General features: G+C 35.2%; 2 protein-coding genes across 11 annotated transcripts in view; both read right to left on the bottom strand.

The window, feature by feature from the left end:
- The window catches only part of LOC127847814 (zinc finger protein 737-like), a 128,307-nt gene extending 110,294 nt beyond the window's left edge, over positions 1-18,013 (bottom strand). For 2 of the 6 annotated variants that reach the window (XM_052379995.1, XM_052379998.1), the window contains exons 1-2: positions 17,877-18,013; positions 7,532-7,994 (exon numbers count right to left, since the gene is read on the bottom strand). In XM_052379995.1, coding sequence (XP_052235955.1) covers positions 7,532-7,930 — 399 coding nt within the window. In that variant the 5' untranslated portion in view covers positions 7,931-7,994; positions 17,877-18,013. Of the gene's footprint in view, positions 1-7,191; positions 7,995-17,876 lie in introns of all 6 variants that reach the window. The other 4 variants (XM_052379997.1, XM_052379996.1, XM_052380000.1 and 1 more) reach the window with 4 other exon arrangements.
- The window catches only part of LOC127847816 (zinc finger protein 479-like), a 123,324-nt gene that overhangs the window by 57,383 nt on the left and 47,563 nt on the right, over positions 1-18,378 (bottom strand). The window lies entirely within an intron of this gene.

Genomic DNA, 18,378 nt, shown 5'->3' with positions numbered 1-18,378 from the left:
GTATGGTCTTTCTTCTGTATGTATCCTCATGTGTGTCTTCAAGTTACAACTATATTTAAATTCATTACCACACAACTCACACTTGTACGGTCTCTCTCCTGTATGTATCCTCATGTGTGTCTTCAACGCACCACTTTCATTACAAGCATAATCACACTCTTCACACTTGTACGGTCTTTCTCCTGTATGTATTCTCATGTGTATATGCAAGCTACCTCTCTGTTTACATAAATAACCACACACCTCACACTTGTACTGTATCTCTCCTGTATGTACCCTCTCTTGAAGCCTGTACTTAGTCTTTTCTTTTTCTGGGGTCTTTGCTTTCTTAATTCTCTGCAAAAGATGATATGTAGATATGTATGTTAAGTTTCAGCTCTTTATCAGCAATAATTTTTGAGTTACGGGTGAAAAAGGGAGTTCTTACTCAATGTTCTGCCAAAAATATCCGTACAAAAATATGGATTTGCACAAGTTAATATGCTAGGACTGTCCTTGGCAAATGTATATAGCTCTCCCCAATATTCCCCTCATAAAGTGCGAAATAAAAAACAAGAGGGCCTGAAAGGCCCAAAGTCGCTCACCTGAGATAAAAAGAAATGACATGTTCTTTGCAGCCCAAGATATCAATGAAACAAATGTTCTAACCAAGTTACATGACGAACGAACAACCAATGGCCCCCCTGGCGGCCATGTTTTTTTAAAAGACCTGAACCATTTTTGACCTCTTGCAAGATATGTCCAAATTTCATGACTGTTCACATGTTTTCACTATATACATTTAAAGAAAACTGCCCCACCACCTGGTGCCCATGTTTTTCCACTTATCACGACCATTTTCAAACTCGTCCGAGACATCCACATAACTAATGTTTTGACAAAATTTCATAATGATTAGGCAAAAAATGTGACTTCTAGAGTGTTCACAAGCTTTTTTACTATATAAATATAAGGAAAAAGACCCCCCTGGCTGCCATGTTTTTTTGACGATCCAGCCATTTTTCGAACTCAACTGTCGTATCCAGGTCTGGTAGTGCGGTCTCAAGTGAACTTGAACCAGTCACGGGATGGTTATGAGTTATGTAACTTTATGAGCACTTATGTAATGCGGGAATATTTATTCGACGAACGCTTATTTCCGGTCAGGATGAAACCGCTGACTGGTTGTAATTCAATTAACTAAAGGTATTGCCGTTTACTTGAATATAATTTTATAAACATATTATTCAACAGTAGGCTGTTTTACACTAAACAATTTAGAAATATGAAAATGTATCAATTTTATATTTCATTTCATTAATATTGTGTATAATTCATTACCGTTTTATTTTCAATTTTCTGACATTGTTTTAATACATAAAGCCTGAAAATGATTAAATCTTGATAAATGAACTCTGCAAATAAGAAAGGTAAATCTTGATTTTGAAGGTTATTCTGATTCTGATTTCTATCTCAAGACACTTATAATTGAAATTATTTCCTTATTGTTTTCATAAAGTATCCATTTGATATGTGTTAACATATCTTAAATATGATTATATAAAGTCAATTATTATGGAATCTTGTTTTGATATGAAGTTCCCATTTAAATTACATATTTTTGTTAATTGTTAAAAACATGCATTTAATACTCCTACTGTGAAATAAAATATACCAAACAGTTCAATTAGCGGGACAGTTAACAAACCGTCCCGGACGGTTTATAAACTGTCCCGGACAGTTTAGAATAGTTTTGGACCAGTTCGTACACCATAACAGTGAGAGAGTAATTAATTACCTTGGAATCATGATTCTGTCAATGTGGTCATTATCAATTTGTTCAGGGCAACTCATGCTGGTTTTACAACTGTATCAGACACTACCTGGCTAAGTAAGCTGAGTGGTAAAAAGTTACATACTGAATGATCAATATCTGCAGGGAATTTCTCAAAGATGGCTTATCAGTAATAGTTCCCATTATTGATTAATTTGCTACAAACTGATAACAAATGTGACAAAACAATAAGTACAGATTTACACAAGAAATTACAACTTAGCCAAAAATGTCATTATACTAGAAAAATATGCATTTTTAAGTATTTACCCTTTAAGTGTTTTGAAACCAAGGGGTCTAACAAATTCTAGAGCAGAACTAAAAATAGATTGGGGAATATGACTCAGCAGGTTAAACAAGGGAGATAGATACTGCAAAATTGTGTACATGTTGTCTTTCTTTCAGCTATCTCTTAGTTGATAGGCTTACCATAAGTAATAATGATTAAAACAGTTATATTAATTATGAAAATTCTGTGTTATGAAAAATTATATAATACAGTTAATGGTACATAATAATGACATAATAAAATCAAACTTAACTACACAGGAAACAAATGTTCTGACCAAATTTCTTGAAGATTGGGCAACTGAATTAAATAAATAATCTTATAGAGGTTATAAATAAATGGTGTTATTTAATTTTAAGAATCTATAGATTATTGCAAGTTTAATATGCAAAATAGGAAGGATATTAACTTAACATTGTCTTCATTGTAAGAAAACATAACATAACTAGAGTGTTAACAAGGTTAAACTATTGTCATATAAGAAAAAATGCCCCGCCCTCTGGCGGCCATGTTTTTCAACCAACCGGCAGCATTTTCGAACTCGTCCAAGATATCATTGGAATGAATGTTCTGACCAAGTTTCATGAAGATTGGACAATAAATGTGGTCTCAAGAGTGTTAACAAGATTTTACTATAGCCATATATAGCCATATAAGGAAAAATGCCCCACCACTTGGCAGCCATGTTTCTTAAGCAAAGGTTACAATTTTCAAACTCATCCAAGATATCATTGGGACAAATCATCTGAGCAAGTTTCATGAAGATCGGACAATAAATGTGGCCTCTAGAGTGTTAACAAGGTTTTACAATAGCCATATCAGGAAAAATTCCCCGCCCCCTGGCGACCATGTTTTTCAACCAACCAGCATCATTTTCGAACTCGTCCAAGATATTATTAGGATGAATCTTCTGACCAAGTTTCATGAAGATCAGGCAATAAATGTGGTCACTAGAGTGTTAACAAGATTTTACTATAGCAATATATAGCCATATAAGGAAAAATGTGCCGCCCCTTGGCAGCCATGTTTTTCAAACAAACGTCACCACTTTCGAACTCATCCAAGATATCATTAAGACCAATCTTTTGACCAAATTTCATGAAGATTGGACAATAAATAAGGCCTCTAGAGTGTTAACAAGGCAAATGTTGACGCCGCACGACGGACAAAAGGCGATCACAAAAGCTCACCATGAGCATGTTGTGCTCAGGTGAGCTAAAAACACAGATTAGGGCATTTAGATTACGAATAATGGTCACCACATTTTTTTTCTTATCATCGTCTACACATTGAGGTTCATCCAGCAGTGAAAGTATGATCTAATTCTGCCTAGTAGCTAAAGACTTAAAACATAAAATTGTGGGATTATATGTGAAGTCTGCACATGCTAATCAGGGACGACACTTTCCAGCTGAACTGGATTTTTGCTAAGAAGTCTTTAAACGAAAAAAATCATACAAGTGGAAAGTGTCGTCCATAAGTAGCCTGTGCAGACTGCAACTGCTTTCTGAGACGACACTTTACGCACATGTATTAAATGTCATTAAACTGTGCACTATTTATCACGAGCCACACAGTAGAAAAAGATAGTTTGGAAACACAAGCCTCAAGACGGACGGACTCTCGTACGTATGGACCAGTGCAATGCTTAATACATCCATATCCGTGGTTGGGATAAGAGGATAGCAAAATACCCCAAACTGATATATACCTTAACTTTCTTCACTCGGTCACCCTTTTTGTTCATTTTTTTTCTTAGCTGGTTTCAGAAAAACAGGAACAGCCGTTGTCACAGCATTCTCTGCACTCTCTGAAAATATGTCATTAGAATTTAACTAACGGAATTGCTACGGAAGTTTTAAGAAACTCTCTTGTTTAGCCAAAATAATCTTCATTGTGACTCTTTTATTTATAATATCGGATTTTTTGGTTCAAGTATCAAGAGCATTCGTTCTTTTTGCTCCATTTTGGGAATGACGCCGGATCCCTTTGGATTGGAAAATATCGCATCCTTTTTACTAAAATGTTACTAATTAATGGTGTTGATTTTATGCTAACACAAATTTAAACAAGAAACCGTCGGAGACGGGTGATGCTCCCTTTAACAAGATGTAATTTTTAAAACTGAACTCCAAATATAAACGCTATATATTCAGATAAAAGGAAACGTCCCATAAAGTTTCATTGAATTCCAGTCATTAGTTGCTGAGAAATAGCCCAGACAAGAATTGCACTATATGTACAGTTAATGGAAAATTTCAAAGGGCCATAACTCTGTGAAAAATCATCCGACCAGAACCCGCTGATAATATGCACATCTCCTCTTGGTAGTAAAGCTTCCCATAAAGTTTCATTTAATTCCGGTCATTAGTTGCTGAGAAATAGCCCGGACAAAAATTGTGCACGGACAGACACACGGACGCACAGACACACCGACGGACAGACAAAGCAGCGACTATATGCTCCCCCAAAATAAATTTTGGAGGGCATAAAAAGTATAATGAAAGTGAATGCAATATAAAAAAAATTCTAAGGCTCAACTAATGGAGCTGGATTCGGAGATAAATGGCATGTTTAGGCTTATTAAAAACTTCTTTTTTTCAAAACAATAATTCATTTAAGGAAATCTTCAATTGGGAATGTTTAACTAGAGCTTTGGCATAAACATAAACAAGACTATTGCCAAGCAATATAAGTCCCCTACCGGCTCCACCATTGTCAGAAATTCCACCATTTTCTGAATTTTATATATATTTGTTGCCATAGCAACCAGCAGTTCTGACGTAGGAACAAAATGAAATGTTGTGTATAATTTCCATATTGCCATCTATCCATGTTGCAAGTTTCATGAAAACATGATAAGAACTTTAAAAGTTATCGCAGAATCCAGAAAACCACCATTTTTAGCAGTATTTCTAGTCTATTTGTTGCCATAGCAACCAGAATTTTTGACGTAGGAACAAAATGAAATGTCGTGCATAATGTCCATATTGCCATCTATCTATGTTTCAAGAAAAAATATTGATAACTTTAAAAGTAATCGAAGGATCCAGAAAAGTGTGACAGACTGACTGACAAACGGAGCAAAAACCATAAGTCTCCTCCGGTGAAACCGGTAGGGGACTAATAATATCCATGCACCACTTAGCAGTGTTGTTTAACCATTATGGAAATGGGGCCTAAAATAACTAAAATTAGGAGAAAATGTTTATTTTATGCTTACACATACTTTAAAAGTGATAATAAGTGTTTTCAATATTATATTTCCTAAGGTTCAACTTATCGGGCTGGCTTTGAAGAGGAATGACATGTTTAGAATTATTTAAGAAAATACTTTTTAGAAACCTTCAATTGGGATTGTTTGTTTTCCGATTGGCAAAATTTTACACTTTTTAAAATTAGAAATGCGTCCCCCAACTACATCCAAAATTGAACGAAAAAAAATTCTGAAGTGTGTGGAGAATCCATACTTTACACACTTATACAGCATTCTGTGAAATAAAATAATACAAGTTTTAATTTTAATGTTAATTTTCTTGGGTCCTCTCAACGCTGAAATTAAATGTCAAACAAATATTCAAGTCTGATGTCTTTTTTCCAGCGATGTCTTTCCAACTTTAAGAATACCAGAAAACGAAGTTTTCCAAATTGGGGAAAAATCCAATTTTCCAATTTGCTTAAAATAATCCCCATTGAAAGTTAAATATCAAAAATCACATGCAACATATGGTTAGTTTTCCTATACAGCTCTAAAACATGAACCTAAATAAATAAAATATTGACAACTTAACAAAACTTAGTTATACATTATTTTAAAGTATGTGGGAGCATATTAATCAAATACACTTATTTCATAATATGAAGAACTCACAATGCAAATTTTCCCAATTTAATTTTCATTGCGCATATTTTTACCAATTGGGCTGGTACCGGTACTTTTCCCTTAGATATTATAATTTAATATTACCTTTTTGAGTTATTAGGCAAAATTAATTTCCTGGAAGCCTCCAAATCTCCTGTCAACCATGGGTGTTTCCATGTATAACTCGATATTTAACAAGGTTTCAGTATAGCCATATTAGGAGTACAGCCATATTAACAAAAATTCCCTACCCCCCTGGCGGCCTTGATTTTTCAAGGACGGGAACACTTTTCGTACCAACCTAGAAGTCATTAGAACAAATGTTCCAAGTTTTATTAAGATTGGACTAAAATGTGACTTCTAGACTTCTAACAATGTTTTACTATAGCCATATAAGGAACAAAAGCACGGCATAACGGGTGCCAACGCTTGGCTGCTGGTGCAATTTGGAATAAAATAAAGATTGTCTGACATTTTATTTTAGAGGCCACAGTTACCTTGACCTTTAACTTAGTGACCCCAAAAATGGGTGTGGCATGTAGAACTCACCAAGGTGCACCTACATATGAAGTTTCAAAGTTGTAGGTGGAAGCACTTTGAATTTAGAGAAACATGTCAAGGTTTTAGCACGACGCGGACGGCGGACGACAAGCTGGCTATGACAATACATCGGGTTTTCTCCGAAAACAGCCGAGCGAAAAATGACCCGATCACTGGCAGTTTATTTTTCTACGAACCATAGTCATAAACTAATGCAAGATATCAAATACCCTGACCAAGTTTTATATACTTTGAACTATAAATGTGACTGTTAAAGTATAAACAAGGTTTAACTATAGTCATATTAGGAAAATGACCCGCCACCTGGCAGCTATGTTTTAAAAACACCACATCCATTTTTGAACTCGTCTAAGATATAGTAAGAACAAATGTTAATACCAAGTTTCATGAAGGTTTGACAATAAATGTTACAACTAGAATGTTATCAAAGTTTTACTAAAGCCATTAAAGGAAAAATGTCCTGCACTGTTGTGACCATGTTTTACAATCAATAAGAACCATTTTTATACTCGTCCAAGATATAATTGTCAAAAAAAATCCTGACCAAGTTTCATGAAGATCAGATAAATAAAGTGCCCTCTGAACTGTTAGCAAAGAAAATGTTGGTGGCGCACAACAGATAAACAGCGTTTACAAAAGCTTAATATGAGCTTAAACAGAAAATACCTGAGTCATTTTTTTCGGAGTTTGAATGTCTTTGAACATTCAAGTTCGAGCAATGGTCCATTTTTATTGTCTTCCCACCCACAGTTGGTCTAGAACAATATTGGTCAAAGGTATGATCACATAAAGCATTGGGATCATTTTTTGTAGAATTGACGAAATCTTGTCCGTTGGCATCTTGATGCATAATTTCATATTCTGTTTGTTCTGATTTCACACATTCGGAGGTGAAGCCATCTTGTTTGGTGCAATATTGATCTATCTGTAAACATCCTGTTTGTTTATGTACTACATTCAATCCATTTTGTTTGTTGCAATCTGGTTGTCTCTCTTCCGATAGAACCTGTTCTGATTTTGCATACACAGAATACAAATTAGCAGCCGTAGCATCGGAATACCATTCATCAGTCTCGATTTTGACGCAAACACAGTTTAAATCACCTTTTTCATGTACTACATTGAAGTATTCTTGTTTGTTGCAATCTGGTTGTCTTTCTTCCAATAGAACCTGTTCTGATTTGGAACACACAGAATACAAAACAGCAGCCGCATTATACCACTCATCAGTCTCGATTTTGACGCAAACAGAGTTTAGGTCACCTTGTTCTTGGTCTGAATTTAATGTTACCACACTCACCGTATCAGACATAGTGTTTACGCAAGTTTGGGTTGTGGAATCAAATTCCTTTAGAATCTTACTCTCCCTTTCCATATCACTTTCCCTGGTATTGGTTTCTGTCATTCGTTTTCTTATTGTGAACTTTTTGGAGGTCGCCAGAAGAGGACTCCTCTATGTATGCGTCATTCTGGAAATAATTTACAGATAAAACATGTTCATTCACAGCAAATTTCAAGCTATGGCCACAAAACTTATAAATCTGTAAAGGTATTACCATTTGCTTGACATTTACAATCATAACGCAAACTAGTCTAAACAAGAGGGCCAAGATGGCCCTAGTTCGCTCACCTGAGAGGAGTCGATTAATTCAATCTTTACCAAATTTCAAACTTGACCTAGATATTGTCCAGACAAACATCCTGGTCAAGTTTCATCATTATTTCATCTGCGAGTCATGATCAATGTACCTATGTAGTTTCATAATCCTAGGCGTAAGCATTCTTGAGTTATCATCCGGAAACCATTTTTCTATGTTTAGTCACCGTGACCTTGACAGCCATTGTGTAAATACGTTTTTTTGGCACTGTGACCTTTGACCTAGTGACCTGATAATCAATAGGGGTCATCGGCGAGTCATGATCATTATACCTATGAAGTTTCATGAACGTAGGCATAAGCGTTCTTGAGTTATCATCAAGAAACCATTTTACAATTTCAGGCCACCGTGACATTGACCTTTGACCTAGTGACCTGAAATTCAATAGGGGTCATCTGCGAGACATGATCATTGTACCTATGAAGTTTCATGATTCTAGGCATAAGCGTTCTTGATTTATTATCCAGAAACCCTTTTACTATTTCAGGTCACCATGACCTTGACCTTTGACCTAGTGACCTGAAAATCAATAGGGGTCATCTTCGAGTCACGATCAATGTACCGATGAAGTTTCATGATCCTAGGCATAAGCGTTCTTGAGTTATAATCTGGAAACCATTTTACTATTTCGGGTCACCATGAACTTGACCTTTTACCTAGTGACCTGAAAATTAATAGAGGTCATCTACGAGTCATGATCAATGTACCTATGAAGTTTCATGATCCTAGGCCTAAGCATTCTTAAGTTATCATCCGGAAACCATTTTACTATTTCGGGTCATCGTGACCTTGACCTTTGACCTAGTGACCTGAAAATAAGTTTCATGGTCCTAGGCCTAAGCGTTCTTGAGTTATCATCCGGAAACCATTTTACTATTTCGGGCCATCGTGACCTTGACCTTTGACCTAGTGACCTGAAAATCGATAGGGGTTATCTGTGAGTTATGATTAATGTATCTATGAAGTTTCATGATCCTAGGCATAAGCATTCTTGAGTTATTATCCGGAAACTATTTTACTGCTTTGAGTCACCGTGACCTTGACCTTTGACCTAGTGACCTGAAAATCAATAGGGGTCATCTGCGAGTCATGATCAATGTATCTATGAAGTTTCATGATCCAAGGCATAAGTGTTCTTGAGTTATCATCCGGAAACCATTTTACTATTTTGGGTCATCGTGACCTTGACCTTTGACCTAGTGACCTGAAAATCAATTGGAGTCCTCTGCGAGTCATGATCAATGTACCTATGAAATTTCATGATCCTTGGCATAAGCGCTCTTGAGTTAACATCCGAAAACCATCTGGTGGACGGACGGACCGACATGAGCAAAACAATATACCCCCTCTTCTTCGAAAGGGGAGAGGTGGGCATAATGAGAAAACTGCCCCCCTTCCCAGCAGCCATGTTATTCAACTGACTGGAACCATTTTTGAACTCAACTCTCTTATAAAGAAAACAAATGTTCTGAGCAAATTTTATGAAAATTGGGCCAAAAATGTGACTTCTACTGTGTTCACATGTTTTCACTATATACATATAAAGAAAAATGCCCCGCCCACTGGGGCCATGATTTTTCACCGATCCCGACCATTTTCAAACTCGTCCGAGATATCAATAAAACCAATGTTTTGACCAACTTTCATGATGATTGGGCAGAAATTGTTACTTCTAGAGTGTAAATAAAATTTAACCTCATAGCATTGTAACTCAAATTAAACAATAATAAAAGGGAATTAAAACGCATTCCATTTAATAACCAATTAATTACTTAATGGTAGGAAAGATACCAGAGCAAGAGAGTTACAACTTTTTTAGGAACGATGAAATAAAACTAAAAACAAGTGTCAACTACATTTTTATTTCCTCTGTGACAGGCGTTTCTTGTTTGATTTATTTTTTAGCAGTACATAAACAACCAAAAAATGTAATCTAGAACTTTTACACCAATTATTGCTGCTTCTTCCTGTATTAGTGGGATGATGATCTAAACTATAAACTTCATGATGCTATCTTTTTAAATCTTTTTCTATAAAGAAGGAATGTAGTTGACACTTGTTCATAGTTTCATTCCATCGTTCCTCAAAAAGTTGTAACTCTGTTGCTCTGGTATCTTCAATACCATTGAGTAATTAAATGGTTATTAAATTGAATGCGTTTTAATTCCCTTTTATTATTGTTTAATTTGAGTTACAATGCTATGAGGTTAAATTTTATTTACACTTAAATGTATTATTAATGTTGCTGGGCCAAGTGTGAGATTGAGCGCTCCAAAACCGGTTTAAACCCCCAATGCTTTGCATTGACCGTTCCAAGGCGGTGACTCCAGCTTTATTCTTATTTGTGTTTATGTTGTTTTGTATTGTGCTGTTTTGTACTGTTTGGGCAATCGGTCACTTGCCTTAAATAAAGGACCTACTAATTGTTTATAATAATAATTCAATACTACAGCAGCAGCTGGAGTTTCACTTCTTTATATTTATAGAACAAGGGACAAAATTGTCACAAAACCAGGTTTTCATTGTGAAAAAAAAATCTGATAAAGGGAGAAAACTCAAACTGAACTTTTGAAATGACCAAAAAAAATTAACCCCCTTTGTAATTTTTTTATTTTTAGTCGTGGCGACCTTGACATTGGAGATATTGACGTGATTCTTTCGTGGGACACACCGTCCCATGATGGTGAACAAATGTGCCAAATGATTTTAAAATCTCACAATGAATGAAATAGTTATGGCCAGGACAAGCTCATTTATGGCCATTTTTGACCTTTGAACTCAAAGTGTGACCTTGACCTTGGAGATATCGACGTAATTATTTCGCGCGACACACCGTCCAATGATGGTGAACAAATGTGCCAAATGATTTTAAAATCTGACGATGAACGACATATTTATGGCTCGGACAAGCTCATTTATGGCCATTTTTGACCTTTGAACTCAAAGTGTGACCTTGACCTTGGAGATATCGACGTAATTATTTCGCGCGACACACCGTCCAATGATGGTGAACAAATGTGCCAAATGATTTTAAAATCTGACAATGAACGACATAGTTATGGCCCGGACAAGCTTATTCCGCCAGCCCGCCAGCCAGCCAGCCCGCCAGCCAGCCAGCCCGCCCGCATTCGCCAATCTAATAACCAGTTTTTTCCTTCGGAAAACCTGGTTAAAAAGATTCAAGAATATACTAGACGGTGACATATTTATCAAAAGAGATAAGATAAACGACGCATGGGAGGTAGCCCATTATTGCAAAATTTTAATGTAAGGTTAAAGTTGTTTTTTTATCTTTGACCTTGAAGGACGACCTTGACCTTTCACCACTCAAAATGTGCAGCTCCATGAGATACACATGCATGCCAAATATCAAGTTGCTATGTTCAATATTTCAAAAGTTATTTCAAAACTTTAATGTAAGGTTAAAGTTTCATTAAAGTTTTGATACAGAATGACAAAATGACTGAATGACAGACAGAAAGAAAGACAGACAGGCCAAAAACAATATACTCAAAACATTCGATCCGGGGGCATAAAAAGTAGGATTAAGTATTGTCGACCAGAAATGACAACTATAAATTTGATTGAAACTTTTAGAAACAGTGTAAAACATCACTTTAACAAACAAATTCATATATCATTATCTACATATTTTAACATACCCTATAAAATTAAATTGATTTTATTAAAATGTTTTCAATATTTCTATATTTTTTATAAATTTTAAATTATCATTTCTGACCCGCAATACTTAATCAGCTCAGCTTTTTAAAATTGATAAACGGGCTTTTACTGAGCCTATTACAAATCTTGTAAACATTTCTATTGCCACAAGTACTTTTCCAGATAAACTCAAAATGGCACATCATTATACATGAAAAATGACCCTTTCAGCAAATTTAACTATAGACCAGTAAGTGTTTTACCAATGCCCTCTAAAAAAATTTAGAAAGTTATTGCTAAACATCTTAACTCTCATTTTGATACAATTTTTAATATTTTTTGTGTGCTTATAGCAAGGGACATGGCTGTCAAACCACCCATTTAAAACTTCTGGAGGAATGGAGGCAGGCTCTGGATAAAAACCATTACGCTGCAGCAATTATCATGGACCTGTCCAAGGCCTTTGATTGCCTGCCGCACGATATATTACTGTCAAAACTGTCAGCATATGGTATGTCAGAGCCTGCATCCTAACTTCTCCAGTCTTACCTTTCTAACAGAAAACAGCAAATTAAACTAGGAGATACAGTTAGTACATGGGCCAGTATAACAAAAGGAGTACCCCAGGGGTCTATCCTGGGGCCCCTACTGTTCAACGTCTTTATTTATAATATTTATTTTATTTTATTAACAAATCTACCCTTTTTAATTATGCAGATGACACTAATCTTTCATTTTACACAACAATAATGATGAACTTATAAGTGTCCTACAACATTAAAGCAACATTCTTATTGATTGGTTTCACTTTAACAAAATGCAAGCTAACCCTGACAAATTTCAATCTTTTGTAATAGGCAAATCAACTTCTAGTAAAAGAAAATCATTTAAGATAGGTGATGCCAATATTACTTGTGAAAAAGTTTTTTAACTCTTTGGTATTGACATAGACTATAAACTTAATTTTGATACACACATACAACAGGGCTTTTCATCTGGAAATTGGGAAGAAGCCCTAGCCTTGCAAATTGGGAAATTTAAGCGCGATAAATGGCCATTTTGGGAAAAAACTTTTAAAGCATTTCATCACAGGTAAATCATTTAATCAATTTTAAACAGTCACAATAATGGTTTGAACTTTATTTTTGTTATGAATTAATGACCTGGAAATGTTCTTTTCAAAGATTGGCCAGCTATATTTTCGGAAGAATTATTGCTGGCGTCATGCTTGTTTTTTTTTAATCCGCAGTCGAATAAAGTTTTTTGATCTTCTTTAGAGTCCAGGAGCTTTCGTTTCTTAACTGATTTTAGGTAATATTTACCATTATGTGACATTTTCAAACTGAAAATTCAGCGATGACACTGGTGACCTCCCTTGCGGCCCTCGTGCAAAAACCGACAATAAAACCCGTACTACGCAATATTCTGTTCTAGACTGGTACACAAATACAATTAAAATTCGGCTTAGCGGTAGTGGGGAAATACCTGAACTGAACTGGTAGCGAAAAAATCGATACCAGACAACAATTACGCAAAATAAACCTTCATCTTTGTTTATCGCTCGTGGAAGCTTTCAATGAAATTACAATCATCTACAAGACCAGTAAAACTATACCGAATAGTAACTTGGCTACAAAACACTATCCGCTGTGTTTATTTTTTTGATTTTCAGGGGAATTTCAATCGTTTTCTTTGGGAAGTCTTTCAGCCAGAGTTGGGAAAAAATAAGGCTTTTTAGAATTGGGAAGGAGCCGAATATCGGCCTCTGTTATATAAGGATGAAAAGCCCTGTACAAGGATTATGTAAGAAGGTAGCCATTCAGATAAAATCTTAAAAAGAGTTGGCAAAAATTTAAGTGTAGCAAACAAGCTTTTAATTTTCTATACTTTTGTTTTATCAAATTTTAATTTTTGCCCAATGACCTGACATTTCTGTTCAGAAACTAATATTAAAAAGATGGAAAAACTTCAGAAAGGGCAATTCGTTTTATAAACAATGACTATAGCACTCCATATAGTGATCTTTTACATAGGGTAGACCTTCCATCCTTGCAAATAAGACGTATAAGATCATTGGCTATTGAAACATTTAAAATCAAAAATGAAATTTCTCCACCATTGTTAAATGATTTAGTTGCTAAGAGACAGTCAACCATAAATTTTAGATACACCAATATTTTACAGATGCTGCCCCCTCACTGTGGAACTCCCTACCGGAAGACTTTAGAATGTACAAATTTTTCGCAATTTAAAACTTTAATTAGATCGTGGAATGGTAACATCTGTAAGTACAAAAGCTGTAGATTGAATGGGATTTCCACAACAAGGGAGCATCACATCATTTAGTTCTGAAGTTTTACTTTGTGTACTTGATTTAGTTCTAAAGTTTTACTTATGCCTAACGTGGGTTATTTTAACTTTAATGTTGTATGCTTAGCTTTGTATGTTTTGTGTGCTTTGCATGCTCTGAATCCTTTGCATGCTCTGTATGCTTTATATGCTTTATGTGCTCTGTATGCTTTCAGGTTTTTTTTTGGGTTGTGGGGGAAGGGGCCTTTAGCCCTTATGTGGGGGAAATTTCACGCGGGATTTTCCACTTTTGGGGAAAAATTGTGCGCGTGGGAATTTTCGCGGCGTTTCCCTTTTTGGGGGATTTGTTTAATTACTCTCTCATTATTACAATACATTTGTACATGTTTGCACTTTATTCATTGTTTTTTTTCATAATTTATTACGTTTGACAAGATTAAATTGAAATAGAATTGAGATATTATAATCATGAGACACATCTTTCTATTAAAAAAAAATATAAAAAAAATTTGTTTTAGGGGGAATTTTTTGGTCCTGAAAGGGGAAAAAACCAGCCTTGTTTGGTGGGGGAAGACGCCGATATTCGGCGTCTGTTATATAAGGTTAAAAACCCCTGGCTTTGTATGCTTTTTGTGCACTATATACTTTATATGCCTTGTTTGCTTAGTATAATTTGTGTGCTTTGCATGTTTTGTGTGCTCTATATACTTTATATGCCTTGTTTGCTTGGTATACTTTGTGTGCTTTGTATGCCTTGTGGATTTTGTATGCTTGGTTTGCGTTGTATGCTATGTACATGTATGCCTTGTATAATGTGTGTGCTTTTGTATGCTCTGTACGCTTTGTATGCTCTGCAAGCTACCTATGCTCTGTATGCTTGATATGTTTTGTATGCTCTGCATGCTGTGTCTAGTGGATATTTTATTCTTTCTCTTAAAAAAATATCTGAATTTTAATGCAGACAAATCTAAACTTTAAAAAAACAAACCAAATCTGATGTTGTAATATCATGCTATATATTTTTATGTAAATTTGCCGTTTAATTGTAATGCAAAGTGTTTCCAGTCCTTCAGCTTTTATACACTTGTTATTTCTTATTCATCATGTTTTATAGTCAGTTGTACAAGCTGTCTGAGCTTACATTGTATGTTTGTTGTTATTCACTCTTGCCAACTCAAAATAAATCTTATCTTAAGTGTACTTTTTTTTAACTCGAGTTGCATACATTTTTTTCGTGCACACAAGTATCCATATATATCTCTGCTAATATAATAATATTTAAAAAAAAAGGTGCGGCAACGCCGTACCGCGGTGCGATTTTTTTCACGACATGCACCGCGATATACCGGTGAATTGTGACAGCCCTAGTTATATTTAATAAAACTCTATTATTATCTTCTATAGTAGTGTAGGTTCCAGCTGGTGTCAATGGTAGTGTTTTTCCCAGGCCATTTTAGCGTGGCGAAAAGCCACGCCGCCCTCCCGGATCGCCACTCTGCCCTTTTCAAAGGCAAATTTCGCCACGCGCCCTTCTTTTCAGAGGCAAATTCTGCCACGCGCCTTATCGATAACATCTTTATTGCCTTACGATCTAACTTGGTCCGCAAAATCAGCTTCCTTTGATTGTCTGTGACGCTCCGACTGTGCTTGATTTACTCGGGAGACGTCAACGTCTAATCGACTACATTAATCGAGTAGATTTAACAGTGCTCGATTTATAGGTAGTCAAACTGACTGCTCCAAAGCTGTGAATTAGTCATGTGTGAATAACCCCGTGTCAGTATCAATCGATAATGCCGGAGGCTATGTTATACCAAGCGCACTTTTCGGTCGGCAATGTGTACACCTCCACGATAAAATCATTATTTCGGAAATTTTTATGAAAAACTCAATGTTATTCTCGTGGCAATTGTGCATTGCATGCATTATTCAGTTATATCAAAACATATATTTTTACGCATTATTACATTTAAAATCACAAACAAATTTATTCTTTATCGTTTTCGTCTTAAAGATAATTACATGTAGATCTAATTATTAAAATAATTACTGAGACATATACGAATTTAACAAAATGCGAATCGCGTATACGATTTAACGTTGCTATGCGCACCTGTCGCTTACATCATTTGACATTTTATCAACATGGCGGACTATACAGAATTAAATTGTGACTCGGCAAAAATGGCAAATAACAGCGTAAACGATCGAATTAACGATGGAGATTATACATTAAGAAGGAATTGATGAAATGTCTGTGATAATCAACGATGCATAAAAATGTTTTAGATAGCAACAACATTATTTATTTATTTATAATCTACTCGGTGGATGTATGTCACGGAAATGAGTGTTTGCATATTGTTAGCGATCAATTTACTCGCAATGTTATTTTAAACATCTGTCAAGATTATTGTTAGAAAATGGGATAAGACAAACATGGTTTCATTTATATGTTAGTGGATCTGTGTATAATCAGATTCATATGCATATATTGCTTTATTATGTTTGTTGTGCTGTACAGTTTATTGAAACAGCATGGAACTTAAATGTACATTGCAAGGTAAATATATTAATATAAATCATAGTAAGTTAAATACATCTATTACCATTAAATGTGCTTGTGTGTATGTTATTTTTTCCACAACTGCTTATGATGCGATTACATGTTGCCCTGTAATTCAGGTATTCCGGGAACGTTTTTGCCCTTTTTTGCCTAAACTGAGCGCTAAAATGCCCTTTTTGAAAGTAATGCGCCATGCCCCTTTGCCCTCCTGGGAAAAACACTAAATGGATTTATTAACAAAATAAGAAAATAAGGACTTCCAACGCCCAAGAAAAAAGCTATTTATAAGGTGATAACTAGTCCATATAAACGGACTCCCAGAACTTTTGATAATTTTTGCTATGGCGGCTCTGGGAGTCCATATGCACTCCTTCATACACATGGCTGCAGTTCAGCGTACGGAATCCGTGCGCTTCACTAAACAGATTTTACAGACGTTGTTCGAGACAAATTGAGGAAAATAATGAATAAACTTCATAACCATGTTAAATTTAACTGAATGGAAACCTACAGATGTTATCCTTTGCATGCATCCGATAAAAACACGACGATGTTTCAACACACTTCTCTCGCTGGCATTGTTATGTTTAAATTTGAAACAGTGTATTTTGTATCGAATACCACATTGTTATCGACTTTTTGGCTCCAACACATAACGGGACGTACAAAATATTGGTGTAATGCAACCTGACCTATATTGGGTCAATTTTCCAATATGGCGGATACAGCGAACAAAACAAAACCTTAGTCAATATATATCAATTATTTCTTGCTTTAATGGTACCATTTGGATGAGTTTGTGGTTTAGATAGGTAAATTTTAATAAGCTCTTGCAGTTTCAATGTTCATTAACCTTTGAATTGTTGATAACATTTTGCACCCATGGACAAGTGAGAGCGCATTGCAACTCTCAGCCTAATTATTGCAACTAAGGTGATAACATGTGATTATTTACTTTTTGAAAGATTTCAATAAGACTGGTCCATGTATCACTGAAGTATATGTTATTTTAATTGTACACACTGTTCCAAACTGTATTTAGAATTTTTATTTAAGGAATAATTGCTTTACATCACCCCACCCACTTCTGACCATTTCACAAAGTGATATGTCCTTAACTATTTATAGTTAATTAACCTATAATGACCCCCTACCTGTATATGCAAGCAGTAGTAACACTATAAACAGTAAGAACTGCGCATTGTAAGCCTCCTTGCGGACTGATTGAACGATTATTGTCATGAAAATTGCCAAAAATGGAATGTTTACATTTAACCGGAAGCACAATTTCTAAATGAGTCAATACGGTCACCTTTAAAAACGGTAGCAACACTCAGTCTGGTTCCCATGGTTAAGGTGAGATTAAATAATCTACTTATTTACGTTTTCATCTATTTAAATGTAAAAGCATCAGCTGCTATCAAATGTCAGTAAGAAAATATTTGAAGTTTGAAATCAATAGCTCTGATACTTTAGAAGTCATGTTGATCTAAACACAAACAACACATTAAGTTTCTAAGACAAAAAAGGGCCATAATTCTTACAAAATGATTGATACAGTTGTCTGCTCTTGTTTATGGATTGGGGTCATGTTGGTAAAGATGTTTCTAAAATATGAAAAAGCAATATGTCAAGGGACATTGACAATATTTAAGG

Source organism: Dreissena polymorpha, chromosome 10, assembly GCF_020536995.1.
Source record: "Dreissena polymorpha isolate Duluth1 chromosome 10, UMN_Dpol_1.0, whole genome shotgun sequence".
NCBI classification, from domain to species: Eukaryota; Metazoa; Mollusca; class Bivalvia; order Myida; family Dreissenidae; genus Dreissena; species Dreissena polymorpha.
The sequence above is the reverse complement of the archived record's forward strand: the minus strand, read 5'-3'. Positions and strand labels throughout refer to the sequence as shown.